This window comes from Solanum verrucosum, unplaced genomic scaffold (genome assembly GCF_900185275.1).
Source record: "Solanum verrucosum unplaced genomic scaffold, falcon-dt-bn FXZP01000117.1, whole genome shotgun sequence".
In the NCBI taxonomy this organism is placed as follows: Eukaryota; Viridiplantae; Streptophyta; class Magnoliopsida; order Solanales; family Solanaceae; genus Solanum; species Solanum verrucosum.
The window spans coordinates 1403392-1426592 of NW_026020014.1; the positions used below are offsets into that span (position 1 = coordinate 1403392).

At 33.1% G+C, this 23201-nt stretch overlaps 3 protein-coding genes across 3 annotated transcripts; all 3 read left to right on the top strand.

Annotated features, from left to right (window-relative positions):
* The first annotated feature begins 1438 nt into the window (after positions 1–1438).
* LOC125820762 (heterogeneous nuclear ribonucleoprotein 1-like) lies at positions 1439–5200 on the top strand. Its single transcript, XM_049500189.1, has 6 exons — positions 1439–1678; positions 1805–1845; positions 3775–3937; positions 4047–4150; positions 4221–4390; positions 4492–5200. The coding sequence occupies exons 1-6, from the start codon at positions 1578–1580 to the stop codon at positions 5068–5070; spliced, it is 1158 nt and encodes a 385-aa protein (XP_049356146.1). The 5' UTR covers positions 1439–1577; the 3' UTR covers positions 5071–5200.
* Positions 5201–6117: 917 nt separating this feature from the next.
* Positions 6118–11389, top strand: LOC125820743 (glyoxylate/succinic semialdehyde reductase 2, chloroplastic). Its single transcript, XM_049500168.1, has 12 exons — positions 6118–6334; positions 6906–6987; positions 7307–7372; positions 7631–7706; positions 7807–7862; positions 8431–8515; positions 8673–8733; positions 9791–9843; positions 9915–9985; positions 10079–10151; positions 10915–11019; positions 11099–11389. The coding sequence occupies exons 1-12, from the start codon at positions 6202–6204 to the stop codon at positions 11240–11242; spliced, it is 1005 nt and encodes a 334-aa protein (XP_049356125.1). The 5' UTR covers positions 6118–6201; the 3' UTR covers positions 11243–11389.
* Positions 11390–15042: 3653 nt separating this feature from the next.
* Positions 15043–19657, top strand: LOC125820724 (uncharacterized). The gene is made up of 10 exons (XM_049500148.1): positions 15043–15558; positions 16065–16159; positions 16320–16387; positions 16502–16545; positions 16714–16791; positions 16876–17029; positions 17800–17952; positions 18596–18706; positions 19109–19174; positions 19441–19657. The coding sequence occupies exons 1-10, from the start codon at positions 15248–15250 to the stop codon at positions 19537–19539; spliced, it is 1179 nt and encodes a 392-aa protein (XP_049356105.1). The 5' UTR covers positions 15043–15247; the 3' UTR covers positions 19540–19657.
* Positions 19658–23201: the final 3544 nt, after the last annotated feature.

Genomic DNA, 23201 nt, shown 5'->3' on the forward strand with positions numbered 1-23201 from the left:
TATTATTATTTTGTAAAGATATTATTTAATGTCTTTTTGTGAAAACATCATTCATGAACTTGAGGTCATTATTAATGATCTTGGTTACAAAAAAAATAAATTGACGTCAATAACCTTAAAGATTAACCGGATGAAAGTGATACATGTTTAGAGGTCCATTATTTAAGAGAAATTGTGGATACCATCGAATAAAAACAATGCTCATGATGAAGTTGAAGATAATACAATACTTTTGCAGTTAGTTACGCGTAAGAAAACACTTATCGCATCTAGAACTCTTCACAGTTTTATGGTGCATTCGAAAAGACAACTCCATAACTTTTGCTGCAAATAAGAACAGTTAGGGATCAACTTCAACTATTTAAATTTTAACAAAGAAACACAAAACACAATAGAATCATTTTACTAAGTTGTCTTAGATATATTTGTGCTTTTAAAATAATTATTACTTATAATATTGATGGGACCATATATTTATATAGGGATCTTCTGGAAATATATTATCGTATTAAAATGAATGATTTTTTCCATTAGTCCAAATTGAGTAAAAAATATATATAAATATATTATCGTAGGGAGATTATTAGTTTACCAAATATTAATTCAGTGAGATTGTATTGTAATCCGTTTAATATAAGTGCAAGTAGTTTGGATGACATAATGGATTGCCCTATATAATGGTGCTTTACTTTAAAATTTAATATTTAGATGAAACTAATAATCTGATAATTAATTGGAAAAATTATATGAAATAATAAACTATTAATTTAAATTAAATGCTATAGCCATAATTTATTTTATTTGTAATTCGCAATAAATATTCCATTTTCTTGTCATTTGATTCGGTATATAATTAGTCATTTTTGATATACAATTACCCATTCGGTATACAAATGTATAAAGTGCGTTTGTGTTTGTATAAAACGAGAGAAAAATGTATATACAAATACAAATACATATATTTTCGTTCTATACACTTATAATTATACAAATACAGATCTTATTATACAAATTACAATGTATTTAGTGAATTATACAAATCAAAAGCTCCATTGCAAACATAAAATTTATTATGAAGTGCAATTATACAAATTATAATTATAACATACAAATATGACTTTTATATTTGCTAAATGTGAAATTGCTCTAATTAATTTGTAAGAAATATTATACAGTATACACTAATTTTCGTAAATCACACTGCTGAGATTATGATGAATATTTAATTAAATTTTATTCTAAAAAAATGTAATCGAACCCAACCTATAAGAAGTCCGACTCGGCGGCAACTTCCCCGTCTCCACAGTAAGAAAAGGGCAAAGCAGCTAGGGTTTTTGCAATTACAGGCACTCTCGGCCTTCCGTTACTCTCCTCAGTATTCAGTTTCGTCTAAATTCACAAGCTAGCTACACCTCTGGTATTTGCCAAGGTTTTGTTAGGGTTTCTTCTTTTCTCCCTTTAGGGTTTAGACGAAAAACTGCGGAACCACAGGTAAAAAGAAAATATAGGGTGTAGTTGGAAATAATCTCGTATTCATTTGCAGGTATCTTCATAGTTAGAGAAAGAATAGGAACCAAATGGATTATGTAGCTGAACAAAATGTCTCAGAAGAGCAGGAACGAAACGATGGTAGTGCAGGACATGAATTAAAGCATTCACTCGATGATTCTTCTGCAGGGTTAGTTTGTAGTTAGTAGTTTATAGCTTATAGTTTGGGTCTTTAGGTTTTAGATAATGGCAAACCCCCCTTCCTGCATGAGGCCATGCCGAAATTATTGTAACTGCTGGTTTTGCTTGTTGATAGAAAGCTTTTCGTCGGAGGCATTGCTTGGGAGACCAGAGAAGGTACTCATGCTGTTAATTTTCCATACTACTTATTTGCTGTTTTAATGTCCCTTTCACCTGTTTTAGCAGTCTGTTTTTTGGTGGGTTGTTTTAACATATACTTGGTGTATACAAGTATTATAGCTTTTCATTTATACATGAATCAATGATAATTTTGAAGACAAATATTAGTTGATTTCCTAGTATAGCTGTATAGCAGTCCTACTTATAGGAAAATTTCCATCTTACATGGAAGTTAGTATTTTAATTACAAACAACAACATGCCCTGTGAAATCCACGCGAAGGTAGAGTGTACACAAACCTTATATAAGTTGTTTCCAATGGACCTTCATCTCAGGTGCAACAAATCAAAGTAGTTATGAAAAGAAAAAACGATAGTAAAGAAAACATAACAATCATTAAGAAAAACAGTGTAGAGCATTCAAGAAAGGAACATTAACAACAACAAAATTGCGCGATAATTGATACACAATAAACAACAAACAGTGATAGATATGAAAATCAAGGAACTACAAGAATAAGGCTAACATGACAAATACCAACAAGCCTAAATTTGTTGAAAAGCAAGACAACACTCTACTACCAACTAAGTACTAACCTTGTATCCTAATTATCGACCTCCACACCCTCCTATCTACATATGTCCAAACCATCTCAGCGTCACTTCCCTTATCTTGTCCACCACGGATGCTACTCCCACCTTGTCATGGTATCTTCATTTCTAATTTTTTGCTCCTTGCCTGCTCATACCTCCATCAGACCATCACAACATCCTCATTTCCCCAACTTGCATTTTTTGAACACGAGAGTTTTTGACTGGCCAACACTCCCTTATACAACAAAGTTGATCTGGCCACCACTCTGTAAAATTTACTTATTTTTGTCACAAAAGACTCTAGAGGCAAACCTTCATTCATCCACGCTGCACCAATACGATGTGTGACATCAATGTCGATTTCCCTCATTGGATTAAAGATCCAAGATATTTAATATATAAAATTTTAGGTCTTCATTTCATAATTTTATTTCTTGAGCATTTTCTTGCCCAACAAATATGAAATGTTGGACTTTTTTGAATCTTATAACTCATAACCATCTTGGCTTACTGATTTATTCACAATGAAGTCATGCTCACACATTTAGCTCCATCACTAGGTGTAGTTCCATGGTTTGTTAAATTTGGTGTGCATTGGTTCGTTTTTTCAAAAAAGGAGTAACAAAGTGTGTTGTGGTTCTTCTCCAAGAGAAATTTCTTTCTGAATGCATGACACAAATTGGTATTCTATGGAGGAAGTCCCCCCTACATTGATGGTCTTCTTTTTTCACCATATATCAACCATAATGGAGGTTATAGTATCACTACACATGGGTGAGGGCGGTCAACTTGGTGTGGGAGAAGTGTGAGTGAAGTTTGATCTTGTGGTGTATTCTTGAGTACCTCTGCAGGATAGACATCAGAAACAACAACATACCCATTGTAATTTAGAAGTTGGGTCTGGGTGGTGTGAACCCAGACCTTACCCTCCTTGTGAAAGTAGAGATGTTGTTTCCGAAAGACCCTCGGTTCAAGTAAAGCAATTCCAAGTAGGTTTGACAAGGAAATACACAGTAGTGTATAGAATAGACCTCAATAGAAAAGTAGAAAACACTGCAACCTTTGAGTCATGCTTCTTTGACATGAAAATTCTGCTTTGTTTGAGCTTTCTTGTAACTATTTGCGAGTTCATTACTCCTTTCTTATTGGCCTGTCTTTTTCTGCTTTGGGTGAATCTTTGTATTTTTAAATAGACAAACAATTATATTGTTGTATAAATGCACTTCCAACTGGTGTATGTTAGTTAATGCATATGTATCCAGTTTGTCTATACTCTGTACTCTTATATCCTATTCTCAGCTCTATGCTTAATTTGTACATGTTATTTTTGCAGAATCTTTTAGAAAGTATTTCAGCAGATTTGGAGAGATAACAGATTGTGTAATAATGATGGATAAGGTCTCTGGAAGGCCACGGGGATTCGGCATTGTAACATTTGCGGACCCAAAAGTTGCAAATAAAGTTTTAGAGGAAGAGCACATCATAGACGGTAGAACGATAGGATTTATGTGTGGGAGTATCTTGTACTGTCATATTTTATCTGGTTTATTATCCTCCTTTATGGAAGTTTATGTGTTTAGTAAATATAATGCAATTTGTGTATCAGGTGGAAGTGAAGAAGACAGTACCTAAGGAGGACATGCAAGTTAAAGGATCTCCGAAAACAAAGAAAATTTTTGTCAGCGGTCTTCCATTAACTTTAACTGAAGGTATAATCAAAGACGACTTCTTATTATCTACGATCTAAAAGAGATGTTTTAATCCAGTGATTCATTGTAGATGAGTTGAAGGAATATTTTTCTTCTTATGGCCATGTTCTGGAGCAACAAATCATGCTGGATCGTGAGAGTGGTCGGTCCCGAGGCTTTGGCTTCATTACTTTTGATAGTGAAAATGTCGTTGAAAAAGTTTTAAACAATGGCCGTATGCATGAAATCCATGGCAAACAAGTAAGTTATGCGGACTCTGTGCTAATCATGATTGTGTTTCTCTCTCTGGTGCTTATGTTAAATGAAATGCATACAGCTCTTTGACATTTTGATATTTTCAGGTTGAAATTAAGAGGGCTGAGCCAAAAAGAGCTGGTGCTGAAAATGCAATTGAAAGCAGGCAGCATCGTGGTGGCAGTGGTTCGAGATCGTATAATAACTTTGGTGGGTCTGAAGAAGGGTATGGTGGTGGATACGGTAGAGGGTATGGTGGATATGGAGGCTATGGAGGTGGCATTGGTTATGGTGGTGGCGGCGGTGCCGCTGGTTATGGCGGTGCTGGAGCTGGCGCTGGCTATGGTGGTTATGGAAACATTGGAGGAAGTTATGGCGGAGGTGGTGCAGGATATTTCTCTGGATATGGTGGATATGGTTATGGATTTGGGTTTAATGGACCTATTTATGGGGCAGTTGGATACAGAGACACTAGCTATGGTGCTCCTGGTAGCTATGGTGGTGCTGCTGGGTATGCTAGCGGTAGAGGATACACAAGCAGTGATGATGGTAGCTGGTATGGTGGGGCTAGAAGCTCTGCATCTTTCAATGCTAAAGGGTATGACACCGGGGGTAGCACTGGAGGTGCTAAAGCATATGGTAATGGTGGTGCTGCAGGTGGAAGGTTTCATCCTTACAGGAATTGAGACCTTCCTGACGAGTCTAATGTTGCAATTGTTTTGACTACTCTTGGTTGGCTCAAGCTAAATGTAAAATCTTTTGCTGCTGAGTTTGTTTTCTTTGGGGTTGATGATTCAGTTAGATGTAACCTGCTTATTTTTTTTGAGTAAACCATCTGTAGATTGTATGTATTAGCATACTGATCTGCGTGAACTGTAACCTCACTGTCTCTTGGCTTAAGTTATTTTACCCTTTATGTTAAGGTAAGGGAAGAAGTTACAAACTTTGTAGTACTGCCGTACAACTCTGAAATTTGGATGATACGGTTGCTTTTACCTACAGGGACGATTGATAGTTGGTAAATTAGATATGTACCATAGATTCCGAATATTTTTCATTTTATTTGAAATTAATGAAGTTGATGTTGAAGGTGGAGTTGCACGCTTGTTAATATTTTTTGCTGAAGAGATGATAAAGCCCTTTTCTCATGTTTGGTGCATTTTATCGACTTGAAATTTAAGATGAAGTTGGTAAACAAGTTTGGAGTAGTTTTTCAAATTTGAAATTCAACTTCAAGTTAGAATTAGAAATTTTCATGGTCATGATTTTTAAATAAAGTGAAACATAATTTGGGTAGTCTGTTTTTAAGTTGCGTTGAAGTTTACAAAGTTGTTTGGTAGTTGATTTGGAGATGTGACATCTGAATATTCATAAATCACATTTAATAGTTGATTGGAGGTATTTGTGAAGAGAAGGAATAACTAATTGTGGGATTAATTTTATCATGAGATTATTTCATGTTTGATTGAAATAAAATTATTGAATAAATCTTAGGAATAGTTAATTTGGGATTATAACACTTTATCTCTCATGGAAGGTGGATAACAATTCTGATAGTAACTAATTTTAGAATAATAACTGGTTTACCCTCGAAACCAGGTATAAAATTTGTAAATCCTATATTCGGGAATATTGAAATTCAGTATTTAAGGCGAAACATGGATCATTAGGCAAGTTTAGTGAGGCCTCGAAAGAGATAGCAAAATGACAAAAGTGTGTCAATAGGCAGAATAGCAAAAGGCATTAATGGCTTAAACCCAATTGCAGTTTCGACATCCTCCTATCCACTTGCACTGTTCAGTTCATCATCGGAAGCCATGGCAATGTGCTCAACATTTTATCCCCGGCTATCCACTCACCTAAATTGCAAATCCTTCTCATTTTTTCCAGTTAAACATCGTTTTTTGGTTTCAATCAAGGCCTTCTCTTCTCAAACTTTTGCTCCCAAAGGTACATTCTCTTTTTTTCCCTTCAATTTTCACTACAACTAAGTGCTTCTGTTTGTCCTTTTGTAAAATTGTTCTCCGTTCGTACACCTCGACTAATTTCACGGGATAGTTACCAGGTAAACTCTGTCCACCAAGGCCAGACATGAGAGTTCTCTCTTATCGCTTGAAATTGTGATTTAAGTTGTCTATTGCTCACCAATACTTAAAATTCAATTAATAGGGCTATCGGCTACACTGTCTGCTACTACCGGCTGTCTATTACGAAAAAATCTTAATATTTTGCAATTTTACAGTACTGTAATGTATAGTTTGGCACCATCAGCTAGTAGCAATAGAAATTTTTCAAGGCATTTGTCTTGATCCGTTCACCTGAAAGCAAGAAGAAAGTATCATGGCAGCATGACATCATGTGAAAATTGAAATTAGTATGAAATTATTGATTAACAAAAAAACCTGATTTCCTCTTTTATGGTGTCATTTTGTGTCGAGTTATACCTCTTTCGGATGTTATTTTACTACTGACAAAAAAATTAGGTGTTTATTTTGTCTGATAAAGTTTTAGTTTTCTGCAGCTGATGATCTTCCAGCAAGTATTGGCTTTCTAGGTCTTGGAATTATGGGCAACCCAATGGCACAAAATCTCATAAAAGCAGGGTATATTCCAATTATTACTTTGATACACTAATTTGATGGATTTCAATGAGATTTTGCTTTGTGAACTTCATAAATCAATGGACAGCATGTAGTTAACTTTATACTCATCATTGTTAGCGTTCTTTGTTAACCAACTGAATTATGAGTACTCTAAACTGTTCATCTTTCAGTAGTACACATTGTTAATACCAATGATGTGTAGTCTGACGAAGTGGTCTTGTTGGAGCAATGAGACATTATTTTTATACTTAAACACCTCTTTCTGAATAATCAACTTTCAATCTCTTACAATTTTATTGTGTTTGTTCTCATGTTGCAGATGTGATGTGACAGTTTGGAATAGGACCAAGAGCAAATGTGAACCCCTTATCTCCATGGGTGCAAAGTAAGTATATGCCAATTTTGGTTTATGCTGCAGACTTATGTTTGTTTATGTTGGTATCCAGGAAATGTGGGTTTAAACTTATAAGATAACCCAACAGTGAAGTACTCAATGATAATCTATGCTAATAATCAACATCAAGAAAACGAAAGATCTATGTAAATGCTTGTATGATATCACTTAAAGTTTTCTCAACTGTTATTACTGCTTGTACTTGAAGATAGTTTGCATTTCAAAGTAAGTTGAGGTTATTTTCTGCAGATACAAGTCCTCCCCTGAGGAGGTTGCAGCATCTTGTGATGTCACATTTGCCATGCTTGCAGACCCTGAGAGTGCAGTGAGTTTAAAGTTTATTTAAGTGCAATTTCTGATCTTTATGTATATTGACATGTCTAGTAAGCTGTAAGCATATAGAAAGTATCACCTTATTTTTCTAGGCGGATGTTGCTTGTGGAAAATATGGAGCTGCAAAAGGAATGGGTCCAGGAAAAGGGTATGGTTTACTTTCTCTCTAAAAATTTAAAGGTTTGGACTTCTCAATTGTTCTTTTTAGCACTGAGTAACAGGTAAAGAATTCTAGTTAGTGTACTGTTAGTTATATGATTCAGTTTAAAAGTGATTCTAGTCAAGAGTGCAGCAAATGCTTTGTTGGTTTTTTTGATTTGAAAATGAATTTTCTTCTTCATGCTGCTTATTGTGTTAGATGTCTGTCTTTTATATCTGGAAACATGAGGTTTATGATTGTTCATGATGCAAGAAATTGGAATGAAAAGAAATCCAAAGTTGCCGTCCTTTAGGAGGAACTAATTATAAGTTACACCTTCATGGCAGATTTTAAGTCAATTTTTTATATAATCTGTTTTTTTTGGTACTGCAACTATTATTTCAGTTTTAACAAACTGTCATATGTTAAACTGGTGATTACATCATTCTAGTTATTTAAGAATTTGTTAGAGCAGCATTTTCTGAACGCAAGTTTCTTTGGTTGCTTTTTTTATGGCTCTTTCATACAACTCTCTGAAATTTATTTATGCCTTTTTACTCTGTATGGGTAAATGCAGTTATGTAGATGTCTCAACAGTTGATGGGGAAACATCTAAACTGTTCTGTGAACATATTAGGGCTACTGGAGCTCATTTTTTGGAGGTGAATAGTTCCCTCTCTGTCATGAATTCCTTATATGAAAGCTTTACTTCAGTTTTACGGCCCCACCTTTCCCCCAGATCAAAGAAAAGCCAAACAACAATAAAATATTGTCTTGTGTGCGTTACCATGTTGAATAATGTTCCATTTTCTCGAACAGGCACCAGTATCAGGGTCCAAGAAGCCAGCAGAAGATGGACAACTAATATTTCTCACTGCAGGTGAAGCTTTTCCCTTCAATGTATTTGAGTCATTGACTATGAAACCTGCATTAGTTAGATACTGTTACATGTTTTTAATATATTTAACTTCTCTTGTTGTTACACTTTTAAGTTCATTGTTAACCGATGATCGATCTATGCTCCATATCTAATTGCCGAAAAGTCTTCGCTTTTTTGTTTGTCTTGAAGAGGGAAGAGTAAATGAGATAGCTCAGTGATTACTAGAAAAATGAGGCAGTTCTCTCTACAAGCTAACCTCTCTCCAAAACCACCTTCTGACCATATAATAAATATGATACTAAGACAAAATAAAAAGATCTCAATTAAGGAAACTCTTGTTAAGTTGGGAAACAGAGTTAATGCGGAAAAGATATATAAAAGTGAAATAACAAGCATCTGAATGTCGCCTATGTAGAGCAATTGGTCATCAGAGGGATGAACTTTGGGTAGTGTATAAACCTATCTGTGGTGTTAACTGTATTTTTATTTGTGATTTCAATTGGAAGACAACACACCATAACATTATGTAAATCGATTGGGTAATATATTTCCAAGGGATGGGGGTAAACTGTGAGTTGTGTATAAACCTATGGGTAGTCATTCTTAAATTGTGATTCATAAGTCTAAATATAGATGCAACACTTAACTCTATCTCTCCCTTCGACCATCACCCAGAGAAGGTGTGCCCTGTATTGGGGACTGGATTTTTAACTCGTAGTTGACATTTTATGAAATGTACTAGTTTTAGAAAGATAAAAAAAGACGGGATTGTTACTATAAACTTAGAAGCATGACGACTGGTGTCTTACAAATTTAGGAAATTAGCAGTCACCCTTTCATTTATAATTAGTTTGTATTGCTCGAACTTTGTTTATAGGACAACCTATTTTTGACAAACAATTGACTTTTAATTTGTCCACATGATACTTTTACCTATGAAATGTATCCACAGACAAAACATGTATATCTCTAATTTTGACAAAAGTTGTTCAGTCAATTTCTTGTGACTATCAAAGAAAAAAGAATTTAATTAAAACCATGGATGCAAACTTTTCAGGTGACAGCGTGCTGTATGAAAAAGCTGCTCCTCTATTGGATATCATGGGGAAGGTCTCATTCTGCCTCTTCACTGAGTGTGATGCAACTCTTTCCACCTTCTAATATTTTGCCCTTTATATCAGTCAAGATTTTACCTTGGTGAAGTTGGTAATGGAGCTGCAATGAAACTTGTTGTCAATATGGTTATGGGAAGGTGTTGTTTTTTAATCCATTTTCATCTTTTCATAGTTTTCTTCTATCTAACTAAAACTAACGTCATCCTTCCTTTCACTAAAAAAATTTGCAGTATGATGGCTTCATTTGCTGAAGGATTAGTTCTCAGCGAGAAGGTTGGACTTGATCCAAGTGTATTAGTGGAGGTATTCCCTGATAAAAACAAATAGCTTATTTTGAGGTTGGCCTCTTGTGAATATGCTTCTTGTATCACTTTATCTTCTTAATGATTTGTAAATTATCTTGAACGATTTTCTGTTCTTTGCCTAGTCACAAATAACTCGTCTAATGAAGAGAACAATATAACTATTTTCTTGAGGAGTTCAGCAACTAATAAAAACTAGAAGCAGCACCTGTGCTCTTTAGGGTTTCTTAACTGGATTTCTGTAGAATAATTAATGTTGATAAGATCCCAAAAACTTCTTGGATTTCTAAGGGAGAATTGAATTCCACGTCGATTGAAGTTGTTGACAATTTACCTTTACTCGGATACGATTTGGCCAGCAGTAAATACAAAAAGAAAAACAAATGGGAACGCCTATGTCCATGGCCAATTCTATTTGCGAATGGAAAAGTTATAGAGATGGCTACTTAGTGAAAAGTCTGGATTGGCTTAAAAATAGTTCCTGGAGTTTCGGGACAATGCATTGTGTGAGAAAGATGTAAAATAGATAACTGTGCCTGAGGAAAAGTAAAATGAGAAAACGCATAAGATGAATCCTTAATTGATTTTCATCTTCATATGAGTATGCAGGGTCAAGATTTGCCGCCTTTCTTTTTGCCTCTAATATGCAAGGAGATCTTCATCCTCTTTTCAAAGGATTTCCTACTATAAGATTTCTCACAGGTGCATTGAACCTGGAAATATGTCTTATATGTTGCTAATATTTGCTCCATGGTCTAACACAGGTGATCTCACAGGGTGCTATTAGTGCTCCAATGTATGCCGTTAAAGGTCCTTCAATGGTTAAATCTTCGTATCCAACAGCGTTTCCTCTGAAGCATCAGCAAAAGGTTTTCTTAACCCTTCCAGGACTGCCTAATGTATGCAAACTAAACTTTGTCTTCTAACCGAAAAATATGCTTGTCTCAGGACCTTCGTCTAGCTCTGGGTTTAGCGGAATCTGTTTCACAACCTATTCTAATTGCTGCAGCAACTAATGAACTCTACAAGGTTGCGAAATCTCATGGACTTAGTGACCAGGACTTCTCTGCAGTAATTGAAGCATTGAAGTGAAATTGCAACAGTTAACATAAAAGCAGTCTTTGCTGGTAAGCTTGTGTGCATTATGTTATATATCCACCATGATATGGTAAATCTTTTAGGTTCAAAACTAATGTTTTCATTGTTAACCCATTTCAAAGGGTTTTACATGTATACCTCTTCAAAATATCTCTGGTGTCTGTTGAAACTTGAAACAACGTGTCGTGAATGATCTTTAATTTGGATTGGTTAGCAATGCCTTACGAGGAGACAACGTAGTCATTTTCTCTCGACTAACTTGGGATTTAAACATAATTACTCTTATTATTGGTGTTGTTATTATTGTTACTATATTGTCATCATATATGTTCTCATTTTACTTTTATTATTATTGGCAATTGTTTATAAAGATGGTTGAGAAGCTAATGGTTTTATTTGATATCATAATTGGTATGGTCTCCAACGCCTTGCCCATAACCGGCTTCGCATCCCCAAAAGGGAAAAGAATAAAGAAAGGAGTTGGTGAAGTTATCATGGATGCCTGTCGGAGATATCAGGTACTTTGTTCAATTAATGGAGATGTGCTAAAGCTGATCCGAGCATCATAATTATAAAAATAATAATAATCAAACAGGAGGGATCTATTTGGTTTATATAAAAATAAAACTTGGATGGTTTCAATGGATCCGTCAAAACCTATATTTTCTCTCCGAATATTCTTTTTCAGACATTTGTCCACGTTAACCACTCTTTTCTTTTCGGTTTTTGGGAACTTCGTCAGATGTTATCTTTCAATATCTCTGAAGTGGATTAATGAATTCATAAGTTACCTAAAACTAATTAAATCACACTTTCTTATAATCACAAATATTTAGAAAATCTATGAAACAAAGGGTGTGTTCGGTGTTTTCTAGAAAATAAGTGAGTTTTATTTATATTTTATTTTTGATAGATAAGCAAAAAGTCCTAAAAGTATTTGTAAATAATTTAGAGTGATGCTAAGAGAGGTGGTTGGTAGGGGTCGGGGTGTTGGGTGGTGGGGATGGAAGCTACGAGGGTAGAGGTGAAAATGAGGTATGTTAACCAACAAATATACAAAAAATGGACAACATTTGAGGTGGTTGGTAGGAGTTGTGGGGTTGGGTGGTGGTGATGGAAGCTACGAGGGTAAGGATGAAAATGAGGTATGTTGATCGATAAACATACAAAAATTGGAAAAAAAAACACTAGTATTTGATTGGACAAATCAGGAATATGAACCCCTTTTTCCTCTTTTAAAGATCTGATTGCCAGATAGAAAGTAGTTATTTTACAGCTAAAAGATCAAATCAACTTTGACATATGAGTTTCATTTTGAAATGAAATGGTGGGTCTGAGTATTTAATTTCAAATGTACTACTAATAAAAACCGAAGAATAGTACTAGTAATGGTGAGATCCAAAGGACAAAAAGAGTTGTCTTGTAGCTAGTAAAAGAGCATTGTTGTAAGATCTATTTTCATACAAATGAATGGTCCCTTTTTCAAAAATATAGACCATGTCCTTTTCTCATCAAAATATTAGAAATTAAAATACATGACACTAGTTTTCTTTGGTAGGTATGACTTTGGAATTTCATAATGTGAAGCACATTGAAATGTTTAGAATATACTATTAAATGTTATTAAGTGAAAACATTACACAATTTATCTATTCTTTAGTAGATTTATTTCACAATTGTAAATAGGCGTTTGGACATGAGTTCGATCACAATTGAACGAAAAAAAGTAATATTTGAAGTTAAGTTAAATAAAGAGTATTTGAAAATTGAAATGTATAAAATAACTTTATTCTGTAATGACACATATTTAGTGTATAAGAAATACGTAAAGGTATTATAAATGTATTAGATAACTTTATTCTATTTTTTTTCTTCATCTTACTCCATGTTGATGCTTAGATTCCTTTTCCAGCTGATCTCTCTTTCTGATACTAGTCCAAAACAATACTCTATCCTCTTGTGTCTTACTTCTTCGTTTTAGTTTATTTGTTTAATTTTGATTTAATACAAAATTTAAGAAATCTTTTTTTAATTTATAATCTTAAACTAAAAACATGTAGCGTATATCAAAATGTCATTTAATTTTGTGATTTCAAACTTGTCAGGTAGAAAATTAAAATTAAAATTAAAATATTAAAAATGTCAAAAAAATGAAAGAAGTATTTAAACAACTAAAATGAAGTGTATAACAAACAAACTGAGAATAGAAAGTAACAAATTTCACCTCAACTTTCTATGTAATGTTGACAAATACTCTATTACGTTCGCATTACTATTATTTTTGTTGTAATTTGATCGTATTCCTTATGAAACTACTAGCTAATAAACCATTTTGCTTTTTCATATCCAAATTATTCCTTTTTCTTTCATTATACTGATTCAACTAAAATGTAATAGTAGTAGACTAGTAGTATTTAAAACATTCAACTTTTAATAATTATGGGGGTCAAAATTAACTTTATTTGACCGAGTTGAATTATGAATATATTAGTACTAAACTATTTTTGTTGTTGATTAATTAATTAAGAAAGTTGAGATTATGTAGACAATGTCAATTTACAGTACATAATTGAAAGGCTAAATGCATCATTAATCCAAAAATGGGACCCAACAAAAACAATTTCACAATTGCAGGAGGCCACGTTGATAATTACTTATACATCGTCTATTAGTTCTCCGTGCGAATTCACACTCTTTCACACTGCGTGTCAGGCACGTCGCCAATTTCAAATTCATTGCCGCTTCAATTCCCAATCATATTAAAACGATAGATAATTATAAATCTACGATATTTTTATCGTATTTAATGAGTGTTCAACTGTTCATGTATATAACGGATATTAGCTTGCAAGATTTTATTTACTTATTATGGAAAAAAAATAACTAGCATATGATGTTACACCTCAAAATTCTTAATTTTCATGTGCTTTCTTCTATTGTAATCCAAATAGCTAGAATATGGAACCTTTAAAGATTTAGTTATGTCCACAATCACATGAATACAGAAAATAATTAAATTTTCTACAATTAAATATATTAATTAATGAAGATCACCCTAGATTTTCTCCAAATTTGTACTTGTACTTTTCTCATTAATAATTCGTCTTAATTAGCAAAGTTAATTTCAAACTTACAACGAAATACATAGTATTAATTGAAATTATAGATCCCATACATTGAATGCACTTTGTGTGTGTCATTTCACCATAGTTATTATTACTATAAAAACTCTTTGATATATACTCGCTCCATTCACTTTAACATATTAAAAGAATATATATTAATTACTCAAAATAATTTCACAATTGCAGGAGTAAGATTTAAGACATGTGCTAATTAAAGAATGTGATAATAAGAAATATATTCTCATAATTATAATTTTCTTCATTCCAAAATAAGTATCACTTTAGTACAAAGAATTTATCCCAAAATAAGTGTTATCTAAGAAATTTAAGATAAAAATATAGTAAATGTTTTTCTAACTATATTTTTATACTTCACCTTCTTAATATTGTTAAATTTTCAAAAAAAAAATCTATTAAATACATATAAATAATTTAATAACGTACGTATTATATTTATTAATTTCTTGATAAATTTGAGTTTTATTAAAGTGATGTTTATTTTGAATTGAATAGAATATTAGTTTATTGTGGAGTTGAAAATTCAACCCAATAGATGTGCTTTTTAATTAGTACGTGTAGCTAACGCGTCGTGAATGAGAATGGGATTTGTTTTGGTTTTTATAGGCTTACAATTTCATCACTGTTCCTTCAGTCTTTTCCTTCCTCACGGTACCCCATTGGAGAAACAAACCATTTTCTCTCATTCTCTCTCTACTTTCTCTCTCTATAAAAACTCCATTGCGACGAGTATATCCATTGTTTAAAGTTGTTTCTAGGGTTTTGAATTCCATTCCTGTAGCAGCACAGCGAAAAAGGGGGTCTTATTTTCATCATCAAAGAATTACCCACTTTTTTCTTCTTCTTCTTCTCTATAATGACGACTTCTGCTGTGAAGAACAATTTCTTGCCACCGGGATTGGTGTCAAATCTTCAGGAAGTTCTTCTTAACAGAAAGGGTGCTCAAAATGATAAAGATCAGCAATCGAAGCCGAAAGTTGATGACCCATCAACTCAGCCGTTGTCTTCTGACTCGGTTCCCGACGTTGTTGCTGATGACGCCGACAGTACAAAGCCAGTGGTATTGGTTACTAATGCTGATGGGATTGAATCTCCTGGAATAACTTGTCTTGTTGATGCTCTTGTTCGTCAAGGTCTCTGTAATGTTAATGTCTGCGCTCCCCAATCGTGAGTTTCTCTATGTTTTTTTTTTTCACATTCATATGCAAGTTAAGTTTTGTTTATGATTTTAGTGTGGATAATTTTGTGTGTTTTCAACTGATATTGTGTAGAAGTTTGAATTTTGAACCCTTGAGTCTGCTTTGCCAGTGTCTTTTAGTTTAGAGCAGAAAAGAAACATATCCGAGATTTTGAATGATTTTGGAGGTTTTTTGTTTTGTGGTTAAAGCATATCGGCTACTGTTGAGGTAAATCGTGGCGGGTCACTCTGTTTTTTCTAAAAGAAACCGCAGCAGTTACTGCGACTGACATTCACGGTGCTATTGAAGTTAAGTGTAGTTAATTTTGAAGTTCTTTAGTATGTGTTCAACTGAGTTTTGTGTTGATGTTTGAATGTGGATCATTGAGTCTGCTTTGCGAGTGCCTTCTGGTTAGAGCTAAAAAGCAACATATCTGTGATTTTGAATGATCTTGAAGGTTCCATTTTTGTGATTAAATCTTATCTGTTATTGTAGAGATAAATCGGTGGCGGGCCATTCTTTTACACTTAAAGAAACCATTGCAGTTACTCCGACTGATATTCACGGTGCTACTGCTTATGAAGTATCTGGTACGAACATACAATTACTGTAGGGTTATTTTGATTCTTTTGTGATGAAGAGTTTGCCAAACGTATTAACTCTACCTTGTAGAATAGTTTGTATGTTAAGAATTCTATACCATATTTTAGCTTAACGGTGTTATGCTCTGTGGATTTAATCTTCTTTCAGGGACTCCTGTAGATTGTGTGTCATTAGCCTTGTCTGGGGCACTCTTTTCCTGGTCAAAGCCAGTCCTGGTATTCTTAGGCACCCTTTCTATTGTATGTCATTTCTTTTTTAAAAAAAAAATTGGAGTTAGTATGGCTTACCTGCTGTGTCTGTCTGTTATTTCTTCCCCCTTGGATGTTTAGGTAATAAGTGGAATCAACAGGGGTTCAAGTTGTGGCCATCAAATGTAAGTATTATAGTCGTTGTTAGTAACTCTAATTTAGTATGCATGTATTCCTGAAACTCTTCAGTCACTAAGTTATTCAAACGGTTATTTAAGGTTTCTTGCACTCGTATATCTTTTGTTTTTGTCTCCTTGGGGATCTGTGATTATGTTTATTACTTCATTGTACAGGTTTTACTCAGGTGTCGTAGCTGGTGCTAGGGAGGCATTGTTTAACAGTGTTCCATCTATATCGATATCACTTGACTGGTACTTACCTTTCTTTTTTGATCAATTGAGGTTTTGTTCGTTCTTCTTGTTCTTAACTAATAGTTGTTCAATAATCTACTTCAGGAGGAATGATGAAAGTCAAGAAAGTGATTTCAAGGATGCTGTGAGTGTTTGTTTACCATTGATAAATGCAGCCATCAGAGACATAGAAAAGGGAGCATTTCCTAAAAGTTGTTTGTTGCATATTGGAGTTCCGAAATCTCCTCTGACAAACAAGGTCTGAAAAATGATCCTCCGTCTCAACTGCACCTCTACATTATTACATTGAGACCCTATTTATAGACCCTAGAATACAATCCTTTACCAAGTAGGATACTATTTAGTATTCCTATTTCTATTTCTATTCCTATTCCTATTCTAATAGAATTGTATAAACCTATTCCAATTCTTGTAGGATTGTATAAACCTATTCATATTCTAACAGTGAATGAAATCCAGCCTTTTCATTTCTCAATACAGGAATCTTAAATTTGTGGAACTTGTTTGAATTTTAGTCAGGTCTTTCTCTTATTTCTATTGTTAATATAAAAGCAGTGAGATTTGGTTTAGAGGGGACCTGTGGTGATTAGAGCTTATTTAGGGAAAGTGTGAAGATTCAACATAAAAGAAATAGTTTTAAGTGTTATACAACACCTAATATGCCATGGGACAAGCCATAGAAAATACTGCTAAATGTATCACACCTGTGTCTTCCTATAGTGGGTTAGCGCCAAAACTGTCATTCTTGTACCGACTCCAGTTTCCAGAAAGGAAAATGATATCATATTCTTTCAAATTGGGAAGAATAAAGAAAAGAACATTTGATTTATGATATGGTCTACTGACCATTGCATTACAGAGGTAATTCCATATGATTAGTCATACATGGACTTATCACTATCATACCTTCTGTAATGGTTGCTGAAGCACATCTCCATTTTTTCACCAGTCCACCTATTGTTGAGATTTCAAGCAACAGATATCATTTTTGAAACCTCTACTTGACAGGGATTCAAATTGACCAAGCAAAGTCTCTGGAGCTCTACTCTTTGCTGGCAAGCTAAATCATCCACCAGAAATCTTGCTGCTGGACGTTTTCTTCCAAATCAGCAAAGCCTTGGGATGCAGCTCTCACAATTAGGTCGAGATGCTTCTGCAGCAGTGAGTAAATGACACTGTATCTGGCATAACTGCTCCTTTATATAATGTAGTTGCCTAATAACTGCATGGTGGTGTAAACAAGTTCATAATAGAGTGATCTAATGAATCTTTGGAGTAGAGCCTCTAAGGAGCTAAACAAGTAATGTTTGAATTGCACATTGTTGTGTTACAGTTATAGAAAATTATGAATTAAATTATCCCCTGTTCTTCATCTAAAAGAAACTTGTAAAGAGTTGAAATTATCATGAATGAGTGTAGAAGTATTAACCAATCAATTATGTCTCTATCCACTGTATTTAATACCCATTTAGCAGTATAATCTGTCGACCCAAAAAAGAAATAGAAAATCTAAACTTAGAACAGAAAGAAAAATAAATATAGGATTCCAAGTGCTTAAGGGAAAGGCTAGTTATTAGGAAGCTATTTGATAACCAACTTCAAGTTTGCTGGGTAGTATTTTCAGATACTTCTTAATGCCTTGTCATATTAATTAAGACAATACGGGCATTAATTGTTTGAGAAGTGTGACATGTGTTTGGAAAATGAGTAGTGGCATCCCTACTTCTTGTTGGTTGTCCCAGTCCTCATGTCTGTCCTCCTCTCTTGGACATCATCAAACCTCTGCCTTCTTATTTTTGCACAGGGTGCTGCTCGCAAATTAGTTACTCAGAGAAAGAACATAGAGGTCGTTGAATCTGTTGGTATTGCTGGGAAAGCTGATCCGGACAGGAAAGTCAAGTACTTTAGATTGGAGGTAAGAATACTTTTTCCTTTTTTTGCTACGTAGTATTTAGTTGCTGTGCTCAATGTGTACAAAGGGTCGGTTGGATTTTTAATTGAAACTGCAAATTGTAACATCATAATCTCTCTCAATGGAAGTAATTTTTGATTTCTCTGCTGATTCTCTTTTCTATATATATATGGCAAGTGTTGGTCACTCTGATGATATAACATGCTTCTACAGTTCTACTGTTGATTCTTGAAATGCTGCAAAATTGTGGTTTATATGGCCAAATACAGACACCAGCATTCCTTCTGCTACCCTTCACATCTCTGCCATTTGCTCTCCCTCCTCTACACAATCTTCTTTTAAAACGTGGTACCAACTTGGTTTAATTTGTTCTCTTATATGCTTTGTTGGTTGTTTACACTGCAGTTGCTTGACAAGAAACAGGAAGAAGAAGACGAGGATTTAGATTTCAGAGCTCTCGAAAACGGATTTGTAAGTTCATTTCTGCTAATTCTTGCTATGGTTTTCTTTCTTCTACATGGCACTGTGGGTATTCTGTTCCAAACTGGAAAGCTTTCTAGTCTGCTTAAAGGATGAGAACTCATAGTCAGAGAGTTCTGTGGTGAGAGTGTCATATTGTTCTCTGCCCTTGTAGAGGCATATGCAATATCAGAAATTACCTTACATGTTTTCGGACCTAAGACTATGAAAATCCATCACTGTGGTCTTGACCAGTGGGTCTTTTTGTGCTCTTTCAGGTGGCAGTCACTCCAGTATCTCTTGCGATGCATGTGGAAGCAGATGTTAATGCAGCTGCATCTAAGTGGATTTCTTCTGCATTAGAAGTGGAACAATGAAAAGATGAAGCTAATGTTCAGTACTGTTTGTTGTACATCTTTAGATGACTTTGTTCAGGTCATATTGCAAATTTTACATGGGCCATAATTGTGATGCCTCAATTATTTATTTGGTTTTGCTTATTTCATTCAACCTTTTGATTTGTGTCCCGCAAAGCCAATGCTTCCGCTGTTTATTTAAAAGGCCAGCATGTTGTAAAAGTGCCATACTTTTTTGCTTGGTACCACAAAATTGTGTTTTAGGTTGGTTTTTATTGGGCAAATTTGTGCTGTTAGGCAGGATGATGGAATCCTTGTTTTTACCTTGTAAACTGGAAATAGCTTGATGAAATATAGTGGAATGCTGTTGTCTGTTTTTACTGGAGTTGATTGTCTTCTTTCTTAAGCTTCTTATTATTCATTTGGTGAAACCAGAAAAGGACTTGAGTTTTCATGGGCTCAAAACATTGCTTAGATTAAAGATTAAGAGGTCATTGACTCAGGATTTATTATAAAACATCTAATTTTACCTTGTCTGGTATAAGTCGCATAATATTAATACGTTAAGGCATAAGTTTAGAGAATTTGTCTTGTCATGCAAAAGTTGTGTAGAAATAAGTTATGTCTCAACTTTGTGGATTTTGAAATTGGACCCAAGTTAAGTAAGAACAAAGGCATAACTTGTGGTTATAAGTATGGGTGTTCACGGTTTGGATAAAAATCGATCCAAATCGAAAAATCAAACCAAATCGATGAAAGAAAACCGATTTTATTTGGGTTTGGTTTGGTTTGGTTTTAGATTTTTGAAAACCGATAGTATTTGGTTTGGTTATGGTTTTATTTGAAAAAAATCGAAGAAATAACCGAACCGAACCGATGAATTATATACATATATTTTATTAATATACATACTTAATATATTGTTTTCAATTTTAAATATCTTATACATATTTTCATTAAAATTTCTTTATAATTTACTTATTGAAAGCAAAAATTCCCAAGATGAAACATTTATCTTATTGATTTCATGTATATGAGTGTCTGACAATTCTTTGTGGGACTGAAAATGTTATTTTCTCTTCCTTCTAGACCAATATAGTGAATTTTAAAGCTTTATTGATAGTAAATTTAGTGATCGAAAGTTCAGTAATTTAAGTCATTCTAACTATTTTTCGTTTTGAATGGATTGTTGTCACTTTTATCACATTTTAAATGAATTGTTTCTTTTATTTTTGTGTATGGTTAATAACCGAATAACCAAACCAAACCAAACAGAAATCGATAACCACCAAACCGATAAATGTATATTATATTTGATTTGGTTTGGTTTTGATAATTTTAAAACCGATTAAGTTGATTTGGTTTTGATTTTGACCAATAACCGATCCAAACCAACCCGTGAATACCCCTAGCTATAAGCTTCTTAAGGCATATGTTTTGAAACTATACTTGTGCCTTGCGAATTTTGCCTTGCAAGATATAATATGCCTTGCGATATTTTAATTGTTTTTTTTTTTTTTTATGTTAGGGCCTTGGGGGTATTTGGGTCATTTGGTATGGAGGATGGAATATTCCATGAGATTGTTTTAGTCCATATACTAAACCATTTATTAAAATGTTGAAGGATAAAAATTAAAGATCAATCAATTTAAAAACAAAACTTAATACCACCTCAAAATAGGGATTTTATCTCTTCTAAGTTATATTTGATCGATTTTGTATGATTTCTTCACCTCTTTTTATCAAACAATTAGTAGCAACTTCATAACATGTGTTAACTTTATAAGAGCAATATTTTTAAGTTCCAACTCATAGGCTTATATATATTCTTTTCATTAAGCAAGCCAACACATTTCAATAAATGAAGAGATAGTGTATACGAAGACTTTACTTCTATTTTGATAAGGTAAAGAAGTTGTTTTCGAGTCTAAGGTAAAACAATTCAAATCTGCACTAGGATTGTGGAAGGACTAAAAAATCAAAGGTACAAATTCCATCATTATATTTTCTGAATTGTATGTATAGTACTTTTATGTTTGAGGAGTCAACCCAATACAATATAGTAATGTATACGATTTCAAAAGATAACGTCCTTTTACACAATTATATGCACTTATCAGCAGATTTATCTTTTTACAACTTTCAACGCCAAAAACTCGATGGACTAAAATTGTTCACGTACTTTCCTACTTTTATACGATGGCATTTGACTGAGTACTGATTCTAAAAATATCGATAAAGACTTTTGACATATATCAAAAATTTCCTTAGAACATGTAGTATTAAATATTTCATAACATTTTCGTGGCTAATAACATTCGGTTATAAAATGAGAAGATTAAATTTAAAGAGTTTTCAAATTAATAAAACAATATGTCATTCTTTTGAGAGCAGATTATAAGACAGATTTGCTTGATCTTCTAATTAATTAGCATATAATAATAATAAAATGTAGTGTGGTCAAATTTGATTAGGAAATTTATAGGATGTTGACACCTAGTAGAACAAACATTACATCTACTGTGGAAAACATAGGAATTTTTTTTCCAAAATTGATAATAATTTTCCATGAATTTTTGTTCTTTATAAAACTACCAAACATAATTTCTTTGTTTTTTTTAAACTTCTTTTGGAGAAGGAAAATGAAAATTAAAAAAAAAAAAGTTCTTCTGGACCAAACACTACGACAATTAATAATAAAAACTTTGATTCATTGACTGACATATATTCTTAATTAAGATGTGAAAAGGAATAATTAACAAATGTAGAAATTAGAGATTTACGTTGAGAAAAAAAGAAACGAAAAGACTAGAAATTAAAATATTAATGGGAATATAAAAAATTTCCCAATATGAACAATGGTCCCCTTAATATCTGCAAATAGCTTGGGTCTAAATTAACTTTTCAATTCAGTATTTTGACTATCAGAGATTAGGAAAATTATTTACTTCTTCCTTTTTCATAGTATTTGACAATATTACTCAAATTGTCCATCCTAGAATACTTGTCAATTTATAAAATTAAGAAAGAGCTATTTTTTTTAAAAAAATTATCTTTAAAATTAATTATTTTTGAAAGTAAACTATATTAGTAAAAATCAGTTTTTATTAATGATTTCTTCGAGGATATATATGTATAAAAGAAAAATATGACAATTAATATAAAACGGAAGAGCAAAATTTTAGCCACACAATTACTTAAATTGGAACTTGCTACTGTCCCAACTAAAATCACCTACAACTATTTTCTTATATGAAACTTTGTTAAAGTGAGAGAATATTCTAGTTTAGGTTTTATTCCCTTTTAATCTTTTCTTATATATACTAGTTATGTAAAGAAATTTTACATAGTGTCTTTTATTTGTTATAATAGATAATCTGTATTTTTTTTTCTCTCTCTATTGTTTTCTTTTGTTCAATTTATATGATGCATTTTTTTTTTTAATCTGTCATTGATTTACAAGTAAAAACAAATTGTTCGAACACATGAAATTAAGTAACTACTTATAATATTGATATCATAAGTATTTATTGTTACAATACAAAGACTAGTACTTCACGGGAGGGAACAAAAAAAAAACTGCATAAATTAACATAAATGTAACAAAAGTTCTCAATTTAACTATGCAAATTAAAATGATAACTGCACATTAATAATAATATGAAACTTCCTTCATCATAAAA

Excerpts from the sequence above, each read along its gene's own strand:
- LOC125820724 (XM_049500148.1), top strand. The coding sequence starts at position 15,248 with ATGACGACTTCTGCTGTGAAGAACAATTTCTTGCCACCGGGATTGGTG. Across the intron at positions 16,160-16,319 it reads TACTGCTTATGAAGTATCTG|GGACTCCTGTAGATTGTGTG; the intron begins GTACGAACATAC and ends ATCTTCTTTCAG. Across the intron at positions 16,792-16,875 it reads ATATCGATATCACTTGACTG|GAGGAATGATGAAAGTCAAG; the intron begins GTACTTACCTTT and ends AATCTACTTCAG.
- LOC125820762 (XM_049500189.1), top strand. The coding sequence starts at position 1,578 with ATGGATTATGTAGCTGAACAAAATGTCTCAGAAGAGCAGGAACGAAAC. Across the intron at positions 1,679-1,804 it reads CTCGATGATTCTTCTGCAGG|AAAGCTTTTCGTCGGAGGCA; the intron begins GTTAGTTTGTAG and ends GCTTGTTGATAG. Across the intron at positions 4,391-4,491 it reads ATGAAATCCATGGCAAACAA|GTTGAAATTAAGAGGGCTGA; the intron begins GTAAGTTATGCG and ends TGATATTTTCAG.
- LOC125820743 (XM_049500168.1), top strand. The coding sequence starts at position 6,202 with ATGGCAATGTGCTCAACATTTTATCCCCGGCTATCCACTCACCTAAAT. Across the intron at positions 7,373-7,630 it reads CTTATCTCCATGGGTGCAAA|ATACAAGTCCTCCCCTGAGG; the intron begins GTAAGTATATGC and ends TATTTTCTGCAG. Across the intron at positions 9,844-9,914 it reads TATTGGATATCATGGGGAAG|TCAAGATTTTACCTTGGTGA; the intron begins GTCTCATTCTGC and ends CCTTTATATCAG.